The sequence below is a fragment of the Halichoerus grypus genome, chromosome 7 (genome assembly GCF_964656455.1).
Source record: "Halichoerus grypus chromosome 7, mHalGry1.hap1.1, whole genome shotgun sequence".
Taxonomy (NCBI): domain Eukaryota; kingdom Metazoa; phylum Chordata; class Mammalia; order Carnivora; family Phocidae; genus Halichoerus; species Halichoerus grypus.
The window spans coordinates 131,713,325-131,737,566 of NC_135718.1; the positions used below are offsets into that span (position 1 = coordinate 131,713,325).

Sequence of the window (24,242 nt, forward strand, 5' to 3'; positions counted from 1 at the left end):
AAGCAGGAGCAGCTCATACAAAGCCATGGACAAAGAACTGATCTAAGGAATGGAAAGAAAGCCGATGTGGCTGAAACAGAGAGACTGGAGGAAGAGCAGGAGGAGATGAAGCTGGAGGCAAAGCAGGACCCTGGACACGTAGGGCTGTGTAAAGACACTCTCGAGAAGTCTTTGAAAGAAGTTGGCCTAGAAAGTGAACGATGGGCTGTGCGCCCTTTCAAAAGATCACCCAGCCACTGTATGAAGGAAGGATAACGTGGTTTGGAGGACAAGGATGGGAATTGAGATACTGATGTACGGACCGGGTTGGAAGCAGTAGAGATGGAGAGAAGTAAATGGATTTGAGAGGTATTTAGGAGGCCGACTTGACAGAACGTATTGATTGATTGATTGATTGATTTTGGGGTGGCCGAGGGTGGGAAGCTGATTTGGGATAAAAGATGATCAGTTACATTTAGGACATGCTGAATTTAAGGCATCCATGTGGCATTCCAAGTAGGCGGTTGTGTACATGCTCTGGAGCTTGGAGGACAGGCCCGATGCTTCTGTGAGGACCGGCCACTGATCTAGCCGAGACAAGTCCCGCCCGGTCTGGCCCATTTTCTCTGACTCTGGGCTATGTCTGTTTAAAGACTCTGATGTTATGTTTCTCTTCGGCTTTTCAGGATTCCAGCCAGGCAATTCCTCTGGTGGTAGAAAGCTGTATCCGGTTTATCAGCAGACACGGTAAGCAGGATTACAGCCTTGCCCATATTTGTGCAAAGTGGGAAAGAACTTCCAGGAATTCTTTGTAGAGTAAGAATAGAGATTGACTTTTCATCCTGACATTCTCAGAAACGGAATAAAAGTCTTATCTGTTCACGTAATGTTTGCTACCTGAGAATGGCCACAGCTAGACACCTAGAGAAAGGCATCGTATGTTTTGACCCGAAAGGCCTCAGCCACTTACCACACTCCCTTTTCTAGCCCAAGAGCGAGGTTTAAATTACAGCCGTGATGTGAGTAAGTACAGCTGGTATGATGTGACGGTAGTTTCGCCATTACTCACTGTCTTTGCACATGTCGGGGTCTCCTGCCACACGGCCTGGATCCTTACGTCACACTGCCTTTCTGCATTAGACTGTTTTGAGAACAACTCCTTTTGTGATGTTGCACTGATTCCTAATAGCATTCAGTTTTTGTTCTGGTTTGGTCTCACTGGATACAACATCAGCTGGAGCGCAGTGAGTAGTCGTTGGTCTTCACGTTGTAGCCAACATTTGAGAGTTTTCGGGGGCTGGCTCCTCCTCAGCCTAAGTCGGATCGCAGTATCTGCTGCCTGGATGAAGCTGGATCTCATAAACTCCATGCCTCACCAGCTCCCAGGCTGCTTGGACAAAATCTAGGGATGGAGATGAATTGCCAGAGACTCAAGCTTCTAAGTATAAGACATTTAGAAAGCACAGATATCTGAGCGAGCACCGTGAAGATTTCTAGGAACTGGACATCAGAAATTGTTTTTAGTTGCTATCTTACCTAGTTACAGGAAAAGGGACAGAATGACCTTCTTGCAGCTAAAGAGGTATAGAGGTGATTGCTGGACTCAATGCAGAGGTAGACATTTGCTCTCCCTTCCTCTCAGTAGGCTGGAACATCACTTGGGTTCATTTTTGGAATAATAATTATTTTAGCATGCTTACAACTTCTCTCATTATAATCAGCCACCATTTTTTCATCTTGTCCCTATTCACTTGAAGTGACAGCGTTGTATATCAACAGTCAACAAATATTTATCAAGCCCCTGATCAATGCTGGGCACCGTGCATTGTGTAATAGGAAAACAAAAACAGGGATCATACACTCTTCCTGTCTTTATTTGATTTTATGATGCAGTTGGGAGAAAATAAGCAATTGGAAAGCTAAATAAAAAGAGATAAGCAATAGCCATTCAGAATAGCAGTGTAAGAGATTTCACAAGATAGTAATGATTAATGATCAAGTAATTGGCAAAGATAAATCCAAAGTGAGTTCCGGAGAAGAAAAGTTACTTGTGTCTAAAGGACAATAGGAAGAAGAGAGTCTGGACTCCTATTCTTTCAGCCATGCATTCTATTTGGTCATCCACCAAATTTATAGAGAGAGATAGATTGCTCATTGTGTGCCAAGAAAAAGTTCCTGCCTTCGTGAACCTTATATTCTACCAAAGAGCAGATAAGTAGATGATCAGCTGGTCAGTTAATAAATAAACATAGTAATATACAGTGTGTCTGATGATGGTGAGTGTCCTGAAGAAAAGCCAGGCAAAGAGCCGGAGAATGGAGCGGGGACACTGTTCTAGGGGGGTTGTTCGGGGAAAGGCCCTAAGGTCACCTCGGAGGGTGACATCAGAGTGGAGTCCTGAAAGAAAGTGAGGAAGTGAGCCAGGTGCTATCTGGGAAGAGTGTTTCAGAGAGAGGGAACATCAAATGCAGAGATCCTTGGCATAGGCAGAGGCCGGCTTGCAGGAGGCCTGGGTGGCCAGAGCGGAGAGGGGAGAGGAGAGGGGCAGCAGACCAAGCCAGAGGCCAGACTCTAGGGCTTCCTCACCTAAGGGAGGTGTTTAGACTTTATTCTGAGTGAGGTGGGAAGCTACTGGAGAATTCTGAACAGAGGGAGCTCTTCAAAAAGAGCTGCTGGCTGGAGACAAGGCCATGGGAGGAAGGAGGCGGCTGCAGCAGCCCAGAGAAGACATGACTGTAAGCAGGCCCAGAGTGGAGCTGTGGGGGGGCCGAGGAGGGGACGCTTCCGGATATGGTGGCTCGAATGTCCCCATCTCTGCCCCTGCACATGCATGGTGTATGCAGGGACATTTCTGTGGTGTGGCTCTGGGGAAACAGGTGTGCTCACATGTTGCTGGTGGTGTTGCCAACAGGTCCAGCCCTTTCTTAGGGGCATTTGGCGATATCTAACAGAACTATGTATGCATTTCTCTTCTGATCCAGCGGTCCTTGAAGCAGTTTACCTGGAAGATGCACCTCCAACAATATAAAGATACATATGCACGAGGTTATTTGTTGCAGCATTATTTGTAAAAAATAAAAAGAACAACCTAAATACCCTCTCACAGAAGAGTGGTTGGACCAACTATGGTATATCTGAATACTAGGCAGTTACAAAAAAACAATGAGCACTATCTCCATGAAATTACACGGAGAGATTTCCAGAATATGTTATCAAGCAAAAAAAGCAAAGTGGGAAAGAATGTCTAGAGCATGCTACCTTTTATATAGAAAGAAGAGGGTATAAGAATGCACATGTGTCTTCTCACTTCGGCAAGAAGAAATACAGGAAGGATGAATCCGGAAACTAATATTTGATTGTTCATCCACAAGAGATGGGTGCAAGACAGGGTAGAAAGGATGGGGGCAGGTGGGAGTGGGAGGGAAGTGACGTTTCTCTGAACATTGCTTTTTGTCTAATTGTGACGTTTAGAACTGCATTCGTGCTTCCCATGTTTAAAGGATAAACAGATAAATAAAACAAGGATGTAGGTAAAACCCCAAGTGGAATACAAACAGTAACAAATAAACCTAACTGCAGGACAAATGAATAACAACCACACTGAGGAGATGAGGAAGCAAGTAATCTAAGTAACTTTTGAAAACAGTATTTTGATACTATACTTTAAATCTAAAGACAAAAAGAGCTGTAAACAAATTTTTTATCACAAAGATGTGGGCTGTCAATTCTGAAGCCATTTTATGCTTATTCCAGGACTGAACAAATAAATAAACGTATTGTTGATTTAAAGAAAAAAAAACAACCCTCGTACATAGTAGTTCTTCAAAAAACATTTGTTCAGCTAAATTGAACTTTTTCCCCAAATAAGGACTCAAGGGATTCCTGAACTCCCTATAAGTCAGGGCTAAAAATTTTTGTGCACGTGCATTCAGTGGAGATAGGTTCCATAACTCAGTTCCAAAAGGGTCTGTGACCCACCAACGGCTGCAGTGCGTCCATCCTTACTCTCTTCATGTTCCCTGGGAGATAGATGTTATCGTTCCCATTGTAGAGATGAGAAAGCTGAGGCTCCGCTGTAAATGGTGGGTCAGGGTGATCCAGGAAGACTTAAAGGAGAGGCATTCGGGGAATGACTGACTGAATCAGGTGGGGAAGACCCCACCTCTCTTATGCAGAAGGGAGCCAAGTACCGTGAGGCAGTATTGTAGCAACCATATCAAGAATTCTGTAGGAGAGCACCTCTTGGCAACAGCCGAATCCAGTGCAGAATGGAAGGTTTTGTGCCACTTCCAAGTCCGAGTGGTTTTTTTACTTTTATGGTAGCGTGCACGAAGAGCAAATCAGAAAGATCATGATGTGTCAGGTTAGTCATGTGGGGCCTTCCCTGCATTCTAATCAGAAGCCCCCTACTTTTCCCCTTTACTTCTGGAACCCAACCATTTATCAGTGCTCCTACTCTCAGAGTCATTAGATTAGACACTCTACAGATTCTGTCTGCTGAGCAAGAACACATGATCCTTCTAAAGTGCAGGTTCTCGAAGAGAAATGGGAACCAGACTGAGGGGATCTCAGTGTGTCTTAGACTATACTGCGTTTTTGACAAGTCGCAGGGTACGTGACTGTTCCTGTCAGAACACTTGGCTGTTTGCGTTCTGTGTGTAAATGACATTAATTTGGCTGTTACATCCCATTGGTAACTAATATGGTATTATTACATTGGTACTAATGGGGTTTTAACATTGCCTGCCATTCTCTGAGGAATATTCTGGAGATTCCCTTAGAGGAGCAGACAACTTAAGTCCTATTACAAGCCAGGTAATTCAATTCCCCCTGCTTGCTTCTTAATACTGCTTCAATTGGATTCAAGATTGTAGTCCTGGCCGGCGTGATTTCCCTTCAAAGGTCTAGCCAAGAGAACCCAGTCACCCCCTCACCGAGAGGATAGCCGGAAAACAGTGGGCAGTTCTATTTTATTTCCTTAAAAAGAAATTTGTTTGAGATTTCCCTGATATGTCCAAGTTTTTGATGAATCACACCATTATGGAGGAACATGGACAAGACGCCCAGGACGGAGACACGGGGATCCTGAGAAAGGCTGGCAAGCCGGATGTGATTACAGCTGCTAGTTCAGTCTGACCCCCGGGGCCAGCACTAACAGCATGCCCCCTGGATCTCTTACCACCTCTGCAGCTCCACGTGTGGGGTTGTGAGCCACATCCGAGTTCGGACTAACAGGCGGGTTCCTGCCCTCTCTGTACTTTGCCTCTGGTAGGCCCCACAAGCCTGGTGTTGAGGAGTGAGTGCATGATTGCAACCAGAAGGCCTGGGCCGGCCTCCTGGTTCTGGTTCTTGTCACCTCTATAACCTAAGGCTGCTCATCACTCATCACTTCCTTCAGCTGGAAAATGGGCATGCTGGCGACTCCTCCTTAGTGGCTGTTTTGAGAACCAGTGGATTTATTTCTGTGGAAGCATTTCTTAGCGGCAATCACAGCACATGCATTATTTTTTTAGGATTGTACTCTAACAAAACCCAAGAAGACAAGGGTTTCACGCCCATTATCGTCCCGCAACGTCCATGCACGTTTGGGAGGCAAGCCGCAGTCAAGAACCAGCGGCTGGCAGGGTATCTGGCCGTGGACTGTGATCACTTGCCTTTTCCCGTCCTCTCTCTTTCCTAAGGATTCAAAACATTGTGCCCTGGAAGAGCCAGACAGTATTCGAACAGCCAAAGCAATCATTGTATCTCAGACCTTATGAAACTCCTCCAGTGGTATCTAATGGCCGGCCTGCCAGACCCCCGCTTCCCGCTCCTGGCCCTGGGTGACCAGGTGCCAGGGGTCACTTCGTCACTTTGCAGATGGGAACGGAGAGGCAAAGGCAGGGGAAGGAACCTCCTTCCTAGTCTCCCTCGGAATCAGGAATGGAGCTAGGTGTAGACCTCTTTCCCCTTAAGTCTCTGACTCAGTGCTTTCTTATGCCTCCTATCCGTTCTGGTGACTTCTCTAGCATCCCTCCACATGCTTTCTCCTTCGGCCTGAAGAAGAGAGACAGGGGGGGCTTACATGCACACTGGCTGGAGGACACAGACATTCAACTAAGCTTGGAGCTGTGCTTGTGACTTTGTTTCTTCTTCGCCTTGATCACTTTTCCCTGTCTTTCCAGGACTACAGCATGAAGGAATTTTCCGGGTGTCGGGATCCCAGGTGGAAGTGAATGACATCAAAAACGCCTTTGAGAGAGGTAAGGAAACAGGCTTGAAGATCAGACCAAATGCATGCCAGCCTCCTGGGATATTGGCTGCACCCATTCCCACCCCCCCCCAAGAGGTACCCAGAGGTTAGCAAGCGACCTCTTCAGCCCAATACCTGCTTCCTTGTAGACAGTCCTCCCCAAGTCCTCCTCAGCCCCATTCACCCTGCCTCTCTCCTGCGGATGATCTGCCGAAACCCAAGAAGTTAACTATGATATCTGGGCGGTTTATGACTTCATCCAGAACCCTTGGTGGCAGTTAATATCAAGGCTAATGCGCCTGTTCATCGTAGCCCATTTATTAGCTTGTGGGCTATTAAGGTAATGGGCAAGCTTTGGCAATTTCCGTCACTGTAATGGATATATATAGTTTCAATTTGAGGTTGGTCCTATCATTAAATCTAATTACATCTGATATGAAATTTTCCATAGGGAGCCCCAGCGTGATTGTTCTCCTGTAAGTAGGTGTCCTTTGTTGCGAGCCAGGAACAGTGAGAGCCAGTCAGGAGGGAGAGCCTCCTTGGCCTCATTTTCCTCCCCCAGAGGCTCAGTCCCAGCCTGGCTTCATGATTCTTGTGAGAGGGCCAGTTGCAGTGTCCCGTCCCGGCCCATAGGGAATGTCCCTGAGCTGGTCTGACAGAAGCGAATTTATCCTATTGGACCCTTGTGCCCTACTCATGGTTGCCATGCTGGGCAGAGAGCTGATGGACTCTGATGAGGACTCGGACAGGTCACCCGTTCCCCACCATTCCTGCTTCGTCCCGTGTGTTTTTACCTTTCTCACTCTCTCTTTCCTTTTTGGGGGGGCTGCTTATCCTCAGGAGAAGACCCCCTGGCTGGGGACCAGAATGACCATGACATGGACTCCATTGCTGGCGTCCTGAAGCTTTACTTCCGGGGGCTGGAACATCCTCTCTTCCCCAAGGACATCTTCCATGACCTGATGGCCTGCGTCAGTAAGTACATCCTGGCCTCAGACTGGCTTCTGGGCAAGAGCACCTTGTCATGACAGATAAGAAATGTCCACGGGGCCTTTTTTTCCCATAAGCTTTTCAATAATGTTTTTCTTTTTCCTTTTCTTCAGTGAAGTTTTTCTTCCTCGTCCTCAGTCCTTCATCCCTGGTGGGGAGGGAAGAAAGATGACTTTTCAGTAAGAGTCTAGGACCACAAGTCAGAACTCCTGGGTTTTTCTTTCTGATTGGCCTTAAACTCCTTGCTTTGCTGAGCTTTATTTTCTTCAGTAAAATATATTTCTATTCATATATAAGACACAGTCCTTTTCAGTTATTGGAAGCTCATACATTAGTGCCTGTGCTTTTTATGCTATAAAGGGGAAATATTTTCTGCTTGTTGCTTATTTTTATAATTAAGATTAGAATGAATCTTTTTTATATAAGATTGATTGACTGATTTTAAGTGGGGGGGGCAGAGGGAGAGGGAGAGACAGGATCTTAAGCAGGCTCCACACCCAGCATGGAGCCCACTGCGGGGCTCGATCCCATGACCCTGAGATCAAGATCTGAGCCAAAATCAAGAGTCAGATACTGAACCAGCTGAGCCAGCCAGGTGCCCCTGCTTGTTGCTTTAAACATGGTGTGGTGGGCGCCTGGGTGGCTCAGTTGGTTAAGCGACTGCCTTCGGCTCAGGTCATGATCCTGGAGTCCCGGGATCGAGTCCCACATCAGGCTCCCTGCTCAGCAGGGAGTCTGCTTCTCCCTCTAACCCTCCTCCCTCTCATGCTCTCTGTCTCTCATTCTCTCTCTCTCAAATAAGTAAAATCTTAAAAAAAAGTGAAAAAAAAATAAATAAATAAACATGGTGTGGCTTACCTCCTAGATGTGTTAGTATGTGTTCTTTTAGGAATAAAAGCCCTCTGAACATTTAAATGTAGCAATATGATGTTTTCCTAGAAAGAGATATAGTCTCTACTTTATCCTTAGAGGTTCCTGCCTCTTACTCTCAAATTTGGGACTTGAAAAGCTATTCTTACCCATTTAGTTTAGCTTATTATCCAGAAACATCCTCTCTTTTGTTTTCCATGGAAAAAAATGCATAGAAATTTAGATTAATACCAGGTCATCCTGGAAGTGGACTCCACTAGAATGATGGCTCCAGAGGCTGGAGAAGGCAGTGCCTTTGAAATGGGAGAAGAGTCTTCTTCCTGGATGCACCAGGGTGTTCATGGCCCCCAAGTCTCCGGTTGGACTCATTGTATGCCCTGCACATTGTCCCTCTCTGCTCCAGGGCATTCAGTAAGCTCTCTTATTTTATTTGTTGACCCACTATTTGTGGAAGCCTAGTGGAAATCAGTTCTGTGCCTATTAAATTTAGGCCCTCGCACCTGTCTTCACGTCTTGTTCTAGGACTGAGCTTAGGTAGATGTCTTCAGTGGGCTGGGGCTACCAAGACAGTTCAAGACACCTTGGCTGCCCAGTTCTCCCCTTGAGATGTGCTCCTAACCCACTGCTTTCCACTTCTTTCTCATAGAAAGGCACTCATAGAAAATGACAATATCCACATGGCACACTAGTGGGGAGGCTGGCCATGATGGAGGTCTGTGATTGGTCTGTCCACAGCACAAGAGACAGGAAACCTCGCGTCTTCTTCCCAGATATCACGACTTATGCGGGGATCTACCATCTCTTGCCTCTGGCCACGTTCTGCCCAACCCCACTGCAGATAAGAGGGGGGGAAAGATAAGCCAGACCTGTCCAGAGGATGAGGAGATGCATGTGTAGAGCGAGCAGGACAGGAGCTACACAGCCTGTCTCCCTCCCCACACATGGATCCTCCAAGGCTGGATGTCGAGCCTGCAGTCCTAGCAGGTTTCGGGACCGTTCCTCTGTGGTTGTTTTAGTAAGAGAGCGGTAGGTGCTTGGAGAACATCCCCAACCCCTTCTGAGCCCAAGGAGCATATGCCTCCAGTCGGGCGTCAGGAAGCGTCTGCAGCCCAGCAGGTCCCGCCCCGAGGAGCCACGGGGACGGAGCCCCCTACACGGCGCACCAGTACCTGTGTGGCCCCTGCTGGTAGTCAGGGCCCTCACACCATTACTCCTTGGGGTCTCAGTTGCGATGGACGATAACGCATGGCTTTCTTCTTTCAGCAATGGACAACCTGCAGGAGAGAGCTCTGCACATCCGGAAAGTTCTCCTGGTCCTGCCCAAAACCACTCTGATTATCATGAGATACCTCTTTGCCTTCCTCAATCAGTGAGTAGACTTCCCAGTGAGCAGTGGATCAGGCCCGGGCTTCGGCCCCTGGAAGCTCACCCGTAGAGCCGTGTCAGTTCATCGAGCCCCGTGAAATCAGTGGAGCGGCGACAGTGTGCGGCGCACAGTTGTAGGCTGTGAGAATACATTGCGAAACAAGAGACAAAAGCCCTGATACCATTTAACTCACATTCCAGGCTAGGAGACAGACAGATAACAGATATGTCAGGCAGGAATAAGTGCTTAGGTGAAGACTAAGGAAGTGTAAGTTAAGAGCCAGAGTGCGGGGGGCCCGAATGGGGGCAGGGGTGAAAGAGGGAGAGCTGCTAGAGAGGGGTGGTCAGCAAAGGCCTCTCTGAGGAGACACAGCGACCTAAATGGAGTGACAGAAGGAGCCACAAGCGATGTTCACGGCCATCAAGCCCCGAGAGTCATGGTAATAATGGGTTTGGATTTGGGAAGCCACTGGAAGCTTTTAAGCAGACGAGTGGTAAGATCTGATCTATATGTATTCTTGGAAGCCCGCCGACAGCTTTGAGGAGAAGTTATAGGGGGCTATGAAGAGAAGCAGGGACACCATGCAGAGGTTACTGTGAGGTCTCAGCCACGGGCACTGGGGGCTTAGGGTGGTGGGGGGTGGGTCATGAGGGAGGGTGGTGCGGTGAGGTCGGGTTTGGGGTCCATTTAGAGCATAGCATTGACAGGACGTCCTGATGGGGAGGATGTAGAGTATGAGGAAAGAGAGAAGTTCGAAATGTTTGGCATGAGCAACAGGGAACCAGTGACTCCATAATGGAGTTGGGGAAGATGAGGTGTAGAGGACAGAATCAAGACAAGGCACCAACTTGGCCATGTTAATGTGAGGTGCCCATTAGGCCTCCAAGGGGAGATTCTAAGTGGGCAGTGGGACATAGGAATCTGACACTCGGGAGAAACCCAGGGTAGAGATACGAGTCTGGAGTCACCATGTACTGACTGATGTTTTCACTGGTCACCCAGGGAGTGAGGGTAGCTAGAAGAGAGGTCTGAGGGCCAGAGGGGCCCTGGGCTTGGATGGGGCATGGCTTCCTGTCCAAGCAGTGTGTCCTTGCCGAGGGCGGGCTTTAGGTCCCCACGGGGCAGCGAGGCAACAAGCAAGGACATGTGGTGCTTGCCCTGTGGGCCCCTCTGTCTTCATGTTGCTTCCTCTGACATGGCTCCCTCAACAACCTAAAGCAAAGGCTATAAATGGGCAACGGGAGGGCCAGATAAGGCGCATAGATGTATTTCTTTTCAGTCTGCTGTGTCTTGAAAACATTGAAACATTTAAATATTAGGGGATTTTACTTAAAAATAGCTAGATTTCTAGCTTCTCTTGAAAACACTGTTGGATCTGGCAGTAATGGACGCACATCCTGCAAGGAGGCAGTTCTGTGTGGAGTAAGGGCTTCTGCCAGGTGAGGCAGGCCCCCCCACACTCCCTATACCGAGGCTGAATTCGGTTGCCATTTGTCATCACTCTTGCTTCATGGGTTTTCCTCTCGTGGAGAATCATTTGTCTAGATCCATGAATCTATCAAAAGAGAAAACAAAAATTAGACCAAGGAGTGAGGGTCTTTTAGCACAAATTTCTTCGTCTTCCTGGTCAGTTTGGTCTTTGTTTCAAAGGAAAACAAACTTGGTGGCCATCTCGTGAGCTTCGGCTTGCTTACAAGTTCACGGTCAGCCTAGCTCTCTAGGCATCTAGGTTAGCAGCTCTGCCGGAGACCTTGCCGGGGCACCCACATCATCCTTCAGCCTTCCTGCCGGCCGTGCAGAGCAATGGAGGGTCCTGGCTCTGCAGCCTGCCTCCTCCACACGGCTGTGTCTGCACCTTCCATTAGCCGAGCCCTGACTCGGCACCACCACTGCCCGAGTTCAGAACCCCTCGTGACTCACAGAGGGTGTTCACATGCTGTGCATTTCAGGCTGACGGAAACGGAAACTCTGTACTGACTCTTGAGCTGGTAACAGCCCCTTTCTAGCATCTACTGCATTAACTACCTATTGCTGTGTAAGAAATTACCCGAGAACCTAGCAACTTAAAACAAAAAGCATTAATTCTTATGGCACAGTTTCTGTGGGTCAGGAATCCCCAGTGTAGGTGCAGTGTTGGCAGGGGGCCTCTGGCTCTAGCTCTCTTGAGGTTGCAGTGAGGGTGTTGGGGGCAGGGCCGTAGTCTCTCCTAATGGCTCCACTAGGGGAGGGTCCGCTTTCGAAGCTCACCTGTGTGATGTTGGCAGGATTCAGTTCCTCGCAGGTTGTTGGACTGAGGACCCTCCTCGCTGGCTAACTGTTGGCCAGAGGCCTTCATCAGTTCTTCACCATGTGGGCCTCACCATAGAGCTATTCACAACATGGCAACTGGCTCCCTCCAAGCACGTGAGTGAGAGAACACCCAAGACAGAAAGCTCAGTCATTGGTAACCTAATCTCAGAAGTGACATCCCATGCCTTCTGCCGTTTTCCATTCACTAGAAATGAGTCACTAAATCTAGCCCACACTCAAAGGGAGAAAATTACACCAGGGTGTGAAAACCAGTAGGCAGGGACCATGGGGTTCATTTTAGAGGCTGCTTACCACAGCCTGTGTGCTACCCAGCGACTTTTTGTCCCCCAACAAAGTGTTGGTAGCTCCCGCTCACTGCAGCTGACTCTGCTCTTTGCCTTTTGAAACCTGCTTTCTTCAGATGTCAAACAATATAGTATAAAAAGCTCTTGCTAGTCAAGTGAGGTCCACAGACCATCATCTGGGAGATGGTTAGAAATACGGAATCTCAGCCCCTCCCCTTTCAAAGACCTATGAATCCGAGTCTGTATTTTAACAAGGTCCCCTGGTCAGTCACATGCTCATGAAAGTCCAAGAAGCACTGCTCTAGGTCCTCAAACGCTGCTCCGCCATCTGAATGAGAGAGTGAACAGGTGGTGCTTTTCTCCCGATTAAGGTGCTCCGATGTCCCCAGAAAAGCTGACTCTTCCTCGAAATCTCACCCATCTCCAGGTGCCTCCTCGTTTGGAAAGATTGTGTCTGGGCGGTTCTTCTGACTTTCACAAGGAGCGTTTTGGCTTCTACACACAGATGGACAAGGAGACCTGTGGTTGGGTTGTCTTGGAGAGCCACAGCTGCTCACGTGCTTATTTGTTCCCTTATTTAACACATATTTATTAAGCATCTACTGTGGGCCAGGCCCTGCTCTAGGTGCTGGCCATCTAAGAAGTCACCAAACAGCCCAGGTGTCCCATGGAGTCCCTTTGGAGTTTATGTTCTGTTGGAAGAAGACCAAACTAACGAGGACGCATATCCCGTGTGTCGGAGGAAAAGCGCTCTAGAGAAAAATAAAGTGGGTCAGGGCGAGAGTTTGCTCTTTAAGATACAGTGGTCTGCAGACACTTCACTGAGCAGGGGACCGTGGGCTGTGAGGTAGGAGGAGGACCTAGAGAGAATGGCGTCCCAGAAGCCACACAGAGACGTGTTTGGAAGAGGGAGTGATACCAGAGGTAAAGGGGGTGACAGGCCAGCCGAGAAAAGGACTCAGGATTGCGTTAGCTGCAGGGAGAGCACTGGTGACCCTGAGGAGTGTTGTCCTGATGGAGTAGAAGGGGCCAGACCCTGATGGCGTCCGTTCAGGAGAGAAGGGGAGCCGCTGATGGCTAAACAACGTGTGGTAGGTCCATACGGGGGGAGGGGGTCGTGTTCAGCCGTGAAAATGAATGAGGTGCGGAGGCATCTACAGCGTGGAGGCACCTGGAAAACATCCTGCTGGAGGAAAGAAGCCAGTCGCAGAAGACCACGTGGTGTAGGAGCCCATTTATTTGCAGTGTCTGGAACAGGCTCCTGAAGGAGCCATGTAGCCAGGAGCTGGGGGGAGGGGAGGATGGCGGGGGTGGGGGGTGTGACTGCTAATGGACATGGTTTCCTTTCGGGTGATGAAAATGTCCTGGAACTAGACGGTGGTGATGGTTGCACAACATTGTGAATATGCTAAATGGCGCTGAATTGTACACTTCAAAATGGTGAAAATGGTCAGTTTTATGGTGTGTAGATTTTAGCACAGTAAAGAGTGGGAGGGGGCAAGAGAAGGTCTATGCATCTGTTCAGGCTGCCGTAGCGAAGTACCACAGAGTAGGTGACTTCAACAACAGAAATTCATTTTCTTGTGGTTCGGGAGTCTAGACGTCCAAGATTAAGGTGCGGGCAGGGTCGGTTTCTGGTGAGGAGTCTCTTTTTGGCTTGTAGATGGCCGTCTTCCCTCTGCGTCGTCCTGTGGCTTTCCTCTGTGCACACGCAGGGAGAGCTCTGGGGTCTCTTCCTCTTCCTTATAAAGACAGTAGTCCTATCGGATTCGGCCCTCACCCTCCCGCGTAGGATCTCATTTAACCTTAATTATCTCCTTAAAGGTCCTTTCTCCAAATACAGTCACATGGGAGGGGGGTGGGTAGGGCGTCAACATAGGAATTTGGGGAGAGGGGCACAATTCAGTCCATAACAGAGGGCTGGAGATGAATCGGAGAATCAGAAACATCGGGGATAGACAACGCCCAAATAGTTTTATTGTGAAGAGGAGGAGAGAAATGGGACAGTAATATGGTACAGATATGGGGTTAAGAGGGAATTCTTTTCCAGGGGGCCAGTATTACTGCATGTTTGTATGCTGGTGGGGACTACGACCCACTGGAGAGGCAACACTAAAGACCCAAGGGCAATTGCTGGACGGATATCCTTGCTGGAGAGAGAGGATGGAGTTCACTGCCAGGGAAGGAAGGCAGAACATGAGGGCACAGAGGCAAGTCCCTTATTAGATGCAGGGAGCACGAGACAGCCAACCCATGTTGTTATAGGCGAGAGAGTGACAAGAGGAGTGATGGGATGCCTTTGAAGAACCATCAGAAAAAAACAGCCAGAATAACGTTAGACTTCTTATCTCTTAGAGAGCCTTTTGGGGAAGTCGGGGAAGGCTGTTAAATCATGGATTTAGAGAGGGAAATTGTAGTGTCTCCCATTGGAAAAGCTTTTAAAGGCCTGATGGATTCTCAGCCCCATGATTTGCCTGGGGCCATGGTGAAGAATACAATTTCTCTTCATCCCTTCCAAACCTAAAATCAACCTGATGCATTAATATCTTACCCATAGTCTGTTGGTTGTTGCCAAATCAAACCCCTGGGGCCTGTGAAGCTGAAGGTTTTTAAGTGAAATGTCATGTATTTAAAACAGTCTGTCCGAAGCGTTGTGTTCTCCCTGAGGAGCTAAGGTTTCGATTTTGGGATCTAGAGTCCTCAGCTTGATGATGTCTGTCAGGAGAAGAAGGTGGCTAGACTTCTATAAATCACTTGCTGGCAAATGTTGACAGACCTGCTTCCCTTTCCCTGACTAGATTCGAGGGTCCTGTATAGAGAAGCAATTCGGATATTATAATTACAGAAAATATGGATTGAGCACCACCTGCGTGCCAGGCGCAGTGCGCAGTGCGTTGCATATAATACTTCATTCAAGCTTTATAGCAGCCCCATGAAGGAGGTACATTTTTTTATAGGGAAGAGACTTCGAAACCAGAATACTCCCCTGGAACTGGTACATGATGGGGCCAGGACTCAAAACCAGGTCTAATTGACTCTAAAATTCTTGGGATGTTTTGTTTTTCTTTGTCAATTTAATCAAAGAGACAAATGTGCATCATTAAAAGGTAGAAAGTCCAGAAAAGTACATGATAAAAAACAAGTTTCCCACCTCAATCCTGATTTTCCCATTCCTCCCCAAAGCCTGTGTTCCCAATCACTATACCAAACCTTGTTAAGACACGCAAAAGATGAGTTTGAATCCATTAGACGAATTCACTAATATTATGGATAGAAGCTCTAGAAATATAGTACAGTTCTTAGAAGAGATGGCATTATGCAAGTCGACATCAAAAAAATTTTAAAGAGGGACCTGGTACCAGTGTTTTCCATTTTAGGTTTTTTTCTTTAAATAAAAATCCAGTATTTGAGTTCTTAGACTAGGCACAGACTTCAGGGCCTTCATGGATTATTAGCACCATTATATTGTATATGAAATCACATGCATCTGTATGTGTACATGTATGAATTTTTCGGGGAGAGAATCTCTAGTTTTTGTCAAATTCTTGAAGGAGGCTGTGACCCCCAAATAGTTAAGAACCATGGCTTTAACCCCTCAACCTACATGTTCCCATTGTACATTGGAAGAGAGAGAGGACCTTGGTTTATATTTTAATGGGAGTAAGAAATGGAACTGGCCCATGAGACCCCAGTCCACGAAGATGTGTCCTCAAGCCCCTGGTCATTGTAGCCACCTATGAATCAAACAGCCCTTCCCTTAGGAGGCTTGACAAGGTTACTCGTCTCTCACGGGCCTTCGAGTGGGACTCTCAGGGCTAGACTTCGTTTCCGTCTGACGGCCAGGCTTCCCAGAAATGACTGGTTTTGTTCCATGTTACCAAATGTCGTCAGATCGCACTGAAGAAAGGGCCTTCCTCCTCCTTGTCCCTGTTGAGGTTACCAGGGTAATTACCTCTCCTGTCTCCAGTGTTTGTTTGACCAAGAAGTAGACTTGGAAACTTCTCCCAGTCTTTTCTCAATCTCATCTCTCTTTTAACTAGGAGCCAGGGGAGGATTATAAAATTCAAACTTTAAGACCTTCTGTGAAGCAGTCCAGCCACTGAGAACCATAACCTCACCCATTGCTGGCCTCCCTGCGTTTGACTAGGTCCTCAAGAAGAGTGATTCTCAACCGTACAGTTTTCTCCCCGTGACAACTGTTCACATTCTTTGTACTGCGTCTCCAGGGTGGACAGGGGACGTGTGTGAATCTGCAGTAGAGGAGAGAACCACTGGGTTAGAGAGAGACCAGCTTGGTAATTTGAGTCTGGGTGCGGGATACACTAGAAATGAACTCTGTCCAGTTCTGAAGAATACCTACTCAGATGAACACAGCTGAGTCTCAGGCCTCTGGTTCAGCATCAGAGGGCTTTGGTTTCTCCTCAGATCTGTCACAGTCAGGTGCTGGGGACCGCCTGCTGATGCCCATGATGGGGGCAGAACTCCTTAGCAGAGCTCCCAGCTCTCCAACCTGGGGCTGGGGGCTGGGGGTGTACATCCAGAGCTGGCCGAGCCTTCAGCCTGGACAAACAGACCAGTGGGGGCTAACGAGGCCCAGTGGCTCACTGAAAGACTGAAAGGCTTGGGTCCTTGGCCAAGGTTGGAGGCGTGGCCAGAGCAGCTGCTGCCTAAAAAGGGGGAGCTCCCAGGATAAATACCCAATAGCAAAGTCAGACTGCATCCAGAGGAAGCCTGAGCAGAAACTGAGCAGCATGCTGACCTTTTCCTGAATAAATCTTGATTGTAATAATAGAGGACATTATGAAAATGAAAAACAATTACACTAGCTGTTCCAGAAAGAAATTCACTTGCTTGATGGAATACAGAAGCTAATCGGTTGGCAATTTTTTTTAATAAGTCTAGAGCTTGGAATGGAATATCCCTAGTAATTTGATTATTTTGCTCTGCAAGAAGGCACACGGCAGAATGCCTGTGTCTTCTGACCATATCGTCCTGAGGGCAGCCCGAGGGCCTCCATCTGCTCTGGCAGCTTGGTGGGTTGGTGTGGGGGAGCTGTCTCAGCTCTGTGGACTGGGGTGTTCTTGCAGCAGGGGAGATTTGGCGGAGAGGGTGTGGAGCGGGGCTGGTGATGGGGCGGCAGGTAGGATTTGAACGAGGAACTGGTGAGAGAGGAGGGGTGAGACGTGCGAGGAGGTGGCTCCTGAATGACCGTCCTGGTGGTCATTGTCTTCTCCCCCCCGGACTTTATAGAAGGGCTCCGATGCCCAGAAGAGCAGGTGGCAATTTGCGGAGCTTCTGCTCTTGCTCTTGGCAGCGGCTGTTTTCTGGGCGTTCATGCGAGTGCTTTCCAGCTTGCCCCCTTCCCTCTCCTCCAGTTTGTCACAGTTCAGTGAAGAGAACATGATGGACCCCTACAACCTCGCCATCTGCTTCGGGCCCTCCCTCATGTCGGTGCCTGAGGGCCACGACCAGGTGTCCTGCCAAGCCCACGTGAACGAGCTGATCAAAACCACCATCATCCAGCATGAGAACATCTTCCCAACCCCCAGGGAGCTGGAGGGCCCCGTCTACAGCAGAGGAGGAAGCACGGAGGACTACTGGTAGGGGGCTCTGGGCTGGAGGTGGGGGTTGTTCCGGTGCACATTGGGTGTGGGGGCCAGATGGCCAAGCGAGACCCAAGGGAGAGAGAGACCCAGACCCTCTCAGCCTCCCACTCCCAGGCACTTGAAGCTGCCAGGATCTGGGGATGGTGCAGGCAGGGCCCTGCCTCAACCCGGCCTGTGGAGTAAGTGCCACTTCGGGCCACCTCCCTATTTTTTTAGGAGTTCTTAGTGGTGAGGAACCGTTCTGGAAAATAATGACAACAATAATAGGAATGTTAATAATCTCCAGGAAGGGAAAATTTGTAAAGTTGCATTTAGAACAGCTGTTCATCAGTCAACAGTGTCTCTCAGGCTCCTGCTCTGGGCCGTGCATTGTGAGAGACACAGTCCTGGGTCCCAGAAAGAAGATTTTCTTTCTTATTGCGAAGAGTTTAGATATGAGGCATAATTCCCTCACTGTGAGTTTGTACAATGATAATTTAGAATGATCGCAGAAATTTGTGGAGAGAAAAAGGGGTAAGCTCCGTTTTTTGGCAGGTTAGGCGTACTTCCACCCGAAAGCGAGATTCAGTTCTGTGGGGCAAGGTTTTTCATGACCTAGCCTGGGAGCAGAGATTAAAAGGAATCCCTAGGGCACATCTTTACTAGACCCTTCTGTTAGACAATTAACAAATTACTATTTCCATATTACAGATACAGTCACTGTAACCTAGAGAGGCCAGTGACAATCTTTCAGGCCACCTTAGTGGTGGGGATTCCAACCTTGACGTGCCTTAGTACAGGACGCCATCCAGGACCCCACACTAGACCCCAGGGTACCACTTACAGTGTCATTTTCCCATCAAACACAAAAGCAACTACCTCTCTCTTTTGCTCCCTAACGTCCCTTACCTCCTTCCCCACCCCCTTCATCTTCCCCATCAAATGGCGCTTCAGCCTGGGCTGAAAGCGTAAGCCAGCCCAAATCGGATTCCATCTGAACTCAACATCTGGAACCAATTCAGCAGCCCCATTACTATCCACTGAAGTAGGGGAGGACAGGGGAGGCTGTTTACTTAATTAGAGGCCAGTGAGTCCATGCTTCTCCCTGATCACCACAGAAGGAACCTCCTGCCTGACGAGTGAAGAGAGTGATATTCATGTGTCTGTGAATATAAAAATACCACTGACACTCCTGGGTTTGGTCTTGTCTGCTGTCCCGCAGATGCCAGCATCTGGGTCAGAGCTGGAGAAGCCTACAGTTGCCAGCTCGGAGAGAAAGCTTTTTGTCACTGACAGATGGTTGGTGGGGACAGGGGAGGTTGTTCAGGTCTCAGCCTATGAGCTGATGAGCTCCAGGGAGCTGTCCTTGTGCATGTGACTTGGAGGGTCGGTTTCTCTCTCACATGAGGGTTGAAAAGCTGTGGAAAGAGTGTTCCCAGTGCCTGCTTTATCTTCCTTCCGAAGTGTGCCCTCACTTCTCAAATATCTCTGGACCAGTCCCAGGACACAGAGCCCTCCACAGCCCTGGTCCCCCAGTCCCAGCCCAGGGGAGCAGACAGTCACCGCAGGGCTGGCTCACAGGGGGCACCTTCTGCCAGTTCTCTCCAGAGCAACCCCCCCGCCCCCACCCCCACTGTTAGCTGTGCATCCGACATTTATTAGCAGCCTCTGGAAAACCCACAAGATTAGTTAGGGAATGTTACTACCGCAGACTGGGTGGGAGGCCAGAAGCAGCCGAGGAGCAAGAGGAGGTGACCCTGGGGAAGAAGGACCATCTGACCACTGGACTCACACCCACTCAGAAGGCTCCCAGCCGCTCTTCTTCTTTGGGAGGGGAAAGAAGTGCCAGCGAAGCGAGCTAAGATGGATGTAGGAGTTGGGCGGGGGGTGGCAGAAGGGGTGCTAGGGCCCGAGAATCCTGGAGAATGGCCAGGAGACCAGAAGAGCCAGGGAGAGGGGGCTCCTGGCCACTTGGCCTCCCCGCAGCTGTGAAGAGGAGAGGCCAGGCCCACGTTGCCACGTGTTGCCAGCCCTACAGCTAGGACCCGGTTCCCTAGGACTGCCCGCTGTTTGGCCTGCGGGTCCTCCTCAGACCACAGGTGTTGGCGGCCTTGCCGTGTGGCCGACGTGTGGGTGTGGAAGCGAGTGTAGAATTCTAGTGCTCCCAGGGGCCTTAAAAATGCATCATCTCACCTTTATGTTAGAGCAGTGGTTTTCCAAGTGGAGTCTCTGGACCACCGACACCTATGTTATGTAGGGCTGGCTGGGAATACAGACATTCTAGCTCCGCCTGGCCCTCGAGACTTAGAAACTCTAGGAGTGGGGCAGTCCACTTTTAACAAGCCGTCCAGGACTCTCTGACGTTGGAGAATTGCTGCCTTCCTGGATGGCCACATAACTATACTTGCAACTCTGGAGGAAACTGAGCCTTTGCCCTGTGCGCCCTTGGGGCCCTGAGGGCTTCTAGAGTGTCATGAAACTCATCAGCGTTTTAGGCCCTGTAAAAGTGAAAAATTGTGCCCACATTTTTTGGTAAGGAGGAATCCCTACTCATGTTCTCCCAGAAAGTTCTCTGGGTTCTGGAGAGCCTCCTTGGAACTGACTTCTGAACTGGTCCCCTGGCCTTTGAGGAACTTTCTAGAGTGAAAGACCTGTCCCAAGGGGAGGGAGAAGCTATAGGCTCAAAGGTAGGAACCGTGAGGCCAGGTGGTGGATAGAGGAGGTGGTAATGCTTCCATAGAATTGCCTGGAAAGGCTCCCTTGTTACTACCAACTGCCAGAGGAAGAAATTTTAGCAATGAACAGGGGGTTAGAACTTCCTGGTGCCCATCCCCATCTACTCTGATGTCCATAAGCCAGGAAACCAGGAGTAGAAACGACTTTCCTAGTAACTTCCCCGGCCATTCTCATTTCTCAGCCCTGGATGATTTTAGACTCAGTGAACTGTTGAAGAACTTGACCAGCTTCCATGCCCTGTCCTCTCGAAGAGTCCAGCCCACAGCAGACTCTTCTCCCTCTGACTCACCTCCCACTCTCTCACCCATACAAGACCAAAGCACAAAGCCTACAGACATAAGCAAAACGAGAAAGAAGGAGAGGAAGACCAGTTACTAACCACTCCGTCGTGCCTCAGTGACTCTTCATGCGACGCTATGATGTTATAGCACTAGCCTCAATTCGTCAGTAGGTGGCTGAGGCTCAAAGAGATTCAGTCCCTTGCCCAGGGTCACACAGCTCCCAAGTGTCAGAGCTGGTTTTCAGGTCCTGTTGTGTCCCAGGCAAAAGCCTAGTGTTTTCTTCCATGTGTTCCCTCAGGGGCTAGTTCACCTAGAGAATCAGCCCTTGAGGAGTTGAGTTGTTCTGTATTTTCAAAAAGACTTATTTTGTAAATTCGAAAGGGGTTCCCTTTGTCTCAGGATATTCTAAGTCCCAGGCAGTCTCAAACAGTTTCTGCAGCAGGGACTGGACTGGAGAACCCTGGGAGGCTTGTTTCATCATCACTGTGGTGAGCAGTCAGGCTGTAGAGAGTGTGAGGCAGCTTCCGTGCCCTTGCTCCAGGGAAGCTGCGTGAAGAAGACAAGAATTTGGTCAGCGAGGGCTGAGGTCCCCATGACTCTTCTATTGCAGTGACAGCCCTCATGGAGAGACTACCTCGGCTGAGGACTCAACCCAGGACGTGACCACAGAGCACCACACGAGCGATGATGGTATGGGGCCCTGCTTCCGCGGCAGTGGGGCCAGGGGCGGGGGGTGGGGGGGTGAAGTGGAAGGAAGGGATTATATAACCTGCGCTCCCCGTGCTCCTTCCTGCTAAGCAGCCCCCTGAAGACAGGCAGGGGGCTCTCCTGTCTCTGGTTTTCATTCCTTCCCTTTCTTGGAGAGACAGCCCACCCTCTCAACTAGAACGGTCTCTATGTTAAACCAGAGATGGAGAGCTAGACCTTTCAGAGCCTTTAAAGCTTCTCGCTCCAACTCCCTATCCCTCGCCTGCATGATGTTGGTCCCCTGTCACAGCCTAGACTCCTGCCAGGTAGCTGGAGACCAAAATCAAGGAGAGCTCATTTGAAAAATCTGTTAGCCTGGGGAACAGAAAAGCTGGGTGCCAAGAACCCAACAGAAGCAAGCCAGAGGGGAGTGGGACTCAGGATGCAGAAACCACACGCTTTCACGCTTACCGACTGGAAGGATTGACCCTTTCCAAAGTACAGACATGCTAGCGCTGTGCAGCCTGGTGGGGGTGCGTCGAGAGGTGGAATGCGCAGCTGTCACCGCGGGCCCCTCGGCAGCGCCCATGATTTATTAGGCTCTGTCCAGCCAGCACGCTTCCCGTCCTTCCAACAGTTCCACACCTCCATTTCTGGACCACTTGGGCTCTTGGAAGACTCAGCAGCTGACAAGGGGCCTCAGAATTTTCGGGGCATGAGAACAAAATGGCACAGTCTGCGGAGCTTTCCCTGCTTTCTGCCTTGCTGTGAATTCTGCAATCCTAGGCCAGCTTTTTGGAGGAGAAAAAAAAAATTAGGGCTGCTTATTTGGTTGCTGAAGTCAGATGGATCAATATGATAATCTGCCCCATTACAGGAGGGGAGTAGGTGAAGTAGGGAAATTTGTCCCTGCTGGAAGCTTTGTAGGTCTTATCTCTTAATCCTAGTGAAATAGAGCCGCTATTTTTATAGCTGAGAAAACAGAGGCCAGAGAAGTCAAGTGATATGCCCAAGGCTGTACAGAACTGAGATTTGGGATATTTAGATAGGCCTTCTCTGGTGTGCCTCCCGTAGTGAAATCTCCAGCCCTGCCTGTTCCGGGGCAGGCCCACCAATCATGCTGGCTGGGCCCGGTCTTGCCTGTAGGCAGCCTTCCTGTACGCTACTCGGAATATCTGACTTTAACCTCGGGTTCCAGGTTTCTGGGAGCTTGCTTTCTTGTTCTCTGACCGCCCCCCTGCTGCTCAGCGCAGATAATGGTAACGATGACTAACGTCTACGCAGAGCTTACTATAGGCCGGGCATTGTTCTAAGTGCTTTTACAAATTGCAATTTGTTGACTCCTCCTAACAAGTTCATGAAAGAGGCACTATTGTTGTCCTTTTTCTTTTTTTTTTTACAGAGGAGACGGAAGCTCACACAAAAATAAAAAGTCATTGCATTTGTAAACCCCTTTTAATTTTCAAATTACTTTTGTGTACATTTTCCCACGTATTATCCACAAAATCTATTTCCATATTTTGCTCCTTGGAAAGTAGGTTGGGTGAGTTATTTTCTCTTTATGGAGACTAAAAGCTCATGGTTTACAAGGGGGAATGGATAGTATAAATAAAATTTGTTGTATTGAAAGTACAATATGATAAATGTTCTGCAATTAATGGAGTTATTTTATGATCAGAAAAGAAATGATATGATCAGAAAAGAAACTTAAAAATACAGCAGGGCAAGGCCAGCGATAGGGTTTGGCGTAAAGAGCTGCGGATGCACCAGAGAAGTTCCCCTTTGCCCTGAGTGGGGCTCAGCCTGTTGGGCAGCGTGATGTGCTCTCCCAGGAGGCAGACTGCGCCCAAGCCTGACAAGACTCCCACCCTGCACGTGTGGTTCGTTTTTGCACAGAAAACTGCTGAGAGAATAAAGTATTCTTTGTTTTGTTTTGCTTTTTAATGATGATGTTTCAGTTGTGACTCAGTGTGCTTCATCAGGAAGACGAGAGAGAAAGGGATTCCGGGTGGGGGACCAAAGGCAGGAAAGGGCGCACAAGTGCTCTTAGGGTGATGGCGCAGTCCACACGGGAATCCCTGCCTCATCCCTCCATCCTCCGTGGCTTATTTCTCACACCAGGTTATCTTCCCACCAGTGTTAAGTTCAGCTAATTGGGCTTTTCCTCCCAGTTTCCTGAGCCTCTGGTCCCAACAACATGTGTTTCCTTCTTTCCTGCCCCTCTCAGAGTGTGAGCCCATCGAGGCCATTGCCAAGTTTGACTACGTGGGCCGGACAGCCCGAGAGCTGTCCTTCAAGAAGGGGGCATCCCTGCTGCTTTACCAGCGGGCTTCCGATGACTGGTGGGAAGGCCGGCACAATGGCATCGACGGACTCATCCCCCATCAGTACATCGTGGTCCAAGACACGTACGTTGGGTCCCCTGCACCTTTAGGCGTCCCCGGCTGCGCTGTGGGAGTGAGACTTTATTTCTGGCTCCAAAGGAGCGTGAGGGAGACCAACCCCCAGGGGGCGCCAACACCATCCCTGAAGGACCCTACCCAGACTCCGTGGAGGATCATTTTTTCTTTTTCCCCCTTTTTTTTTTTTTTTTAAGATTTTATTTATTTATTTGAGAGAGAGAGAGAGGGAGAGAGAGAAACAGCATGACAGGGGAGAGGGTCAGAGAGAGAAGCAGGCTCCCCAGTGGGCTGGGAGCCCGATGTGGGACTCAATCCCACGACTCTGGGGTCATGACCTGAGCCGAAGGCAGTTGCCCAACCAACTGAGCCACCCAGGCGCCCCGGGGGATTGTTTTCTCATCTCTTCCCCCTGCAAATCGCTCCCCACCCACCCACTACCCCCCTAGTCATTTTGGAAACTTGCCAGCCCTCCTGCTCATCTACACTTAAATGTGATGAGTGATAATGAAGGGTTATTGTT

At 49.1% G+C, this 24,242-nt stretch overlaps 1 protein-coding gene across 8 annotated transcripts in view; it reads left to right on the forward strand.

Moving 5' to 3' along the window:
- The window catches only part of SRGAP2 (SLIT-ROBO Rho GTPase activating protein 2), a 223,293-nt gene that overhangs the window by 188,462 nt on the left and 10,589 nt on the right, over positions 1 to 24,242 (forward strand). For all 8 annotated transcript variants that reach the window (XM_036077188.2, XM_036077190.2, XM_036077189.2 and 5 more), the window contains exons 14-20: positions 666 to 726; positions 6,144 to 6,221; positions 7,052 to 7,186; positions 9,335 to 9,440; positions 17,407 to 17,631; positions 21,244 to 21,323; positions 23,548 to 23,728. In XM_036077188.2, the coding sequence (XP_035933081.1) occupies positions 666 to 726; positions 6,144 to 6,221; positions 7,052 to 7,186; positions 9,335 to 9,440; positions 17,407 to 17,631; positions 21,244 to 21,323; positions 23,548 to 23,728 (866 nt within the window). The remainder of the gene's footprint in view (positions 1 to 665; positions 727 to 6,143; positions 6,222 to 7,051; positions 7,187 to 9,334; positions 9,441 to 17,406; positions 17,632 to 21,243; positions 21,324 to 23,547; positions 23,729 to 24,242) is intronic.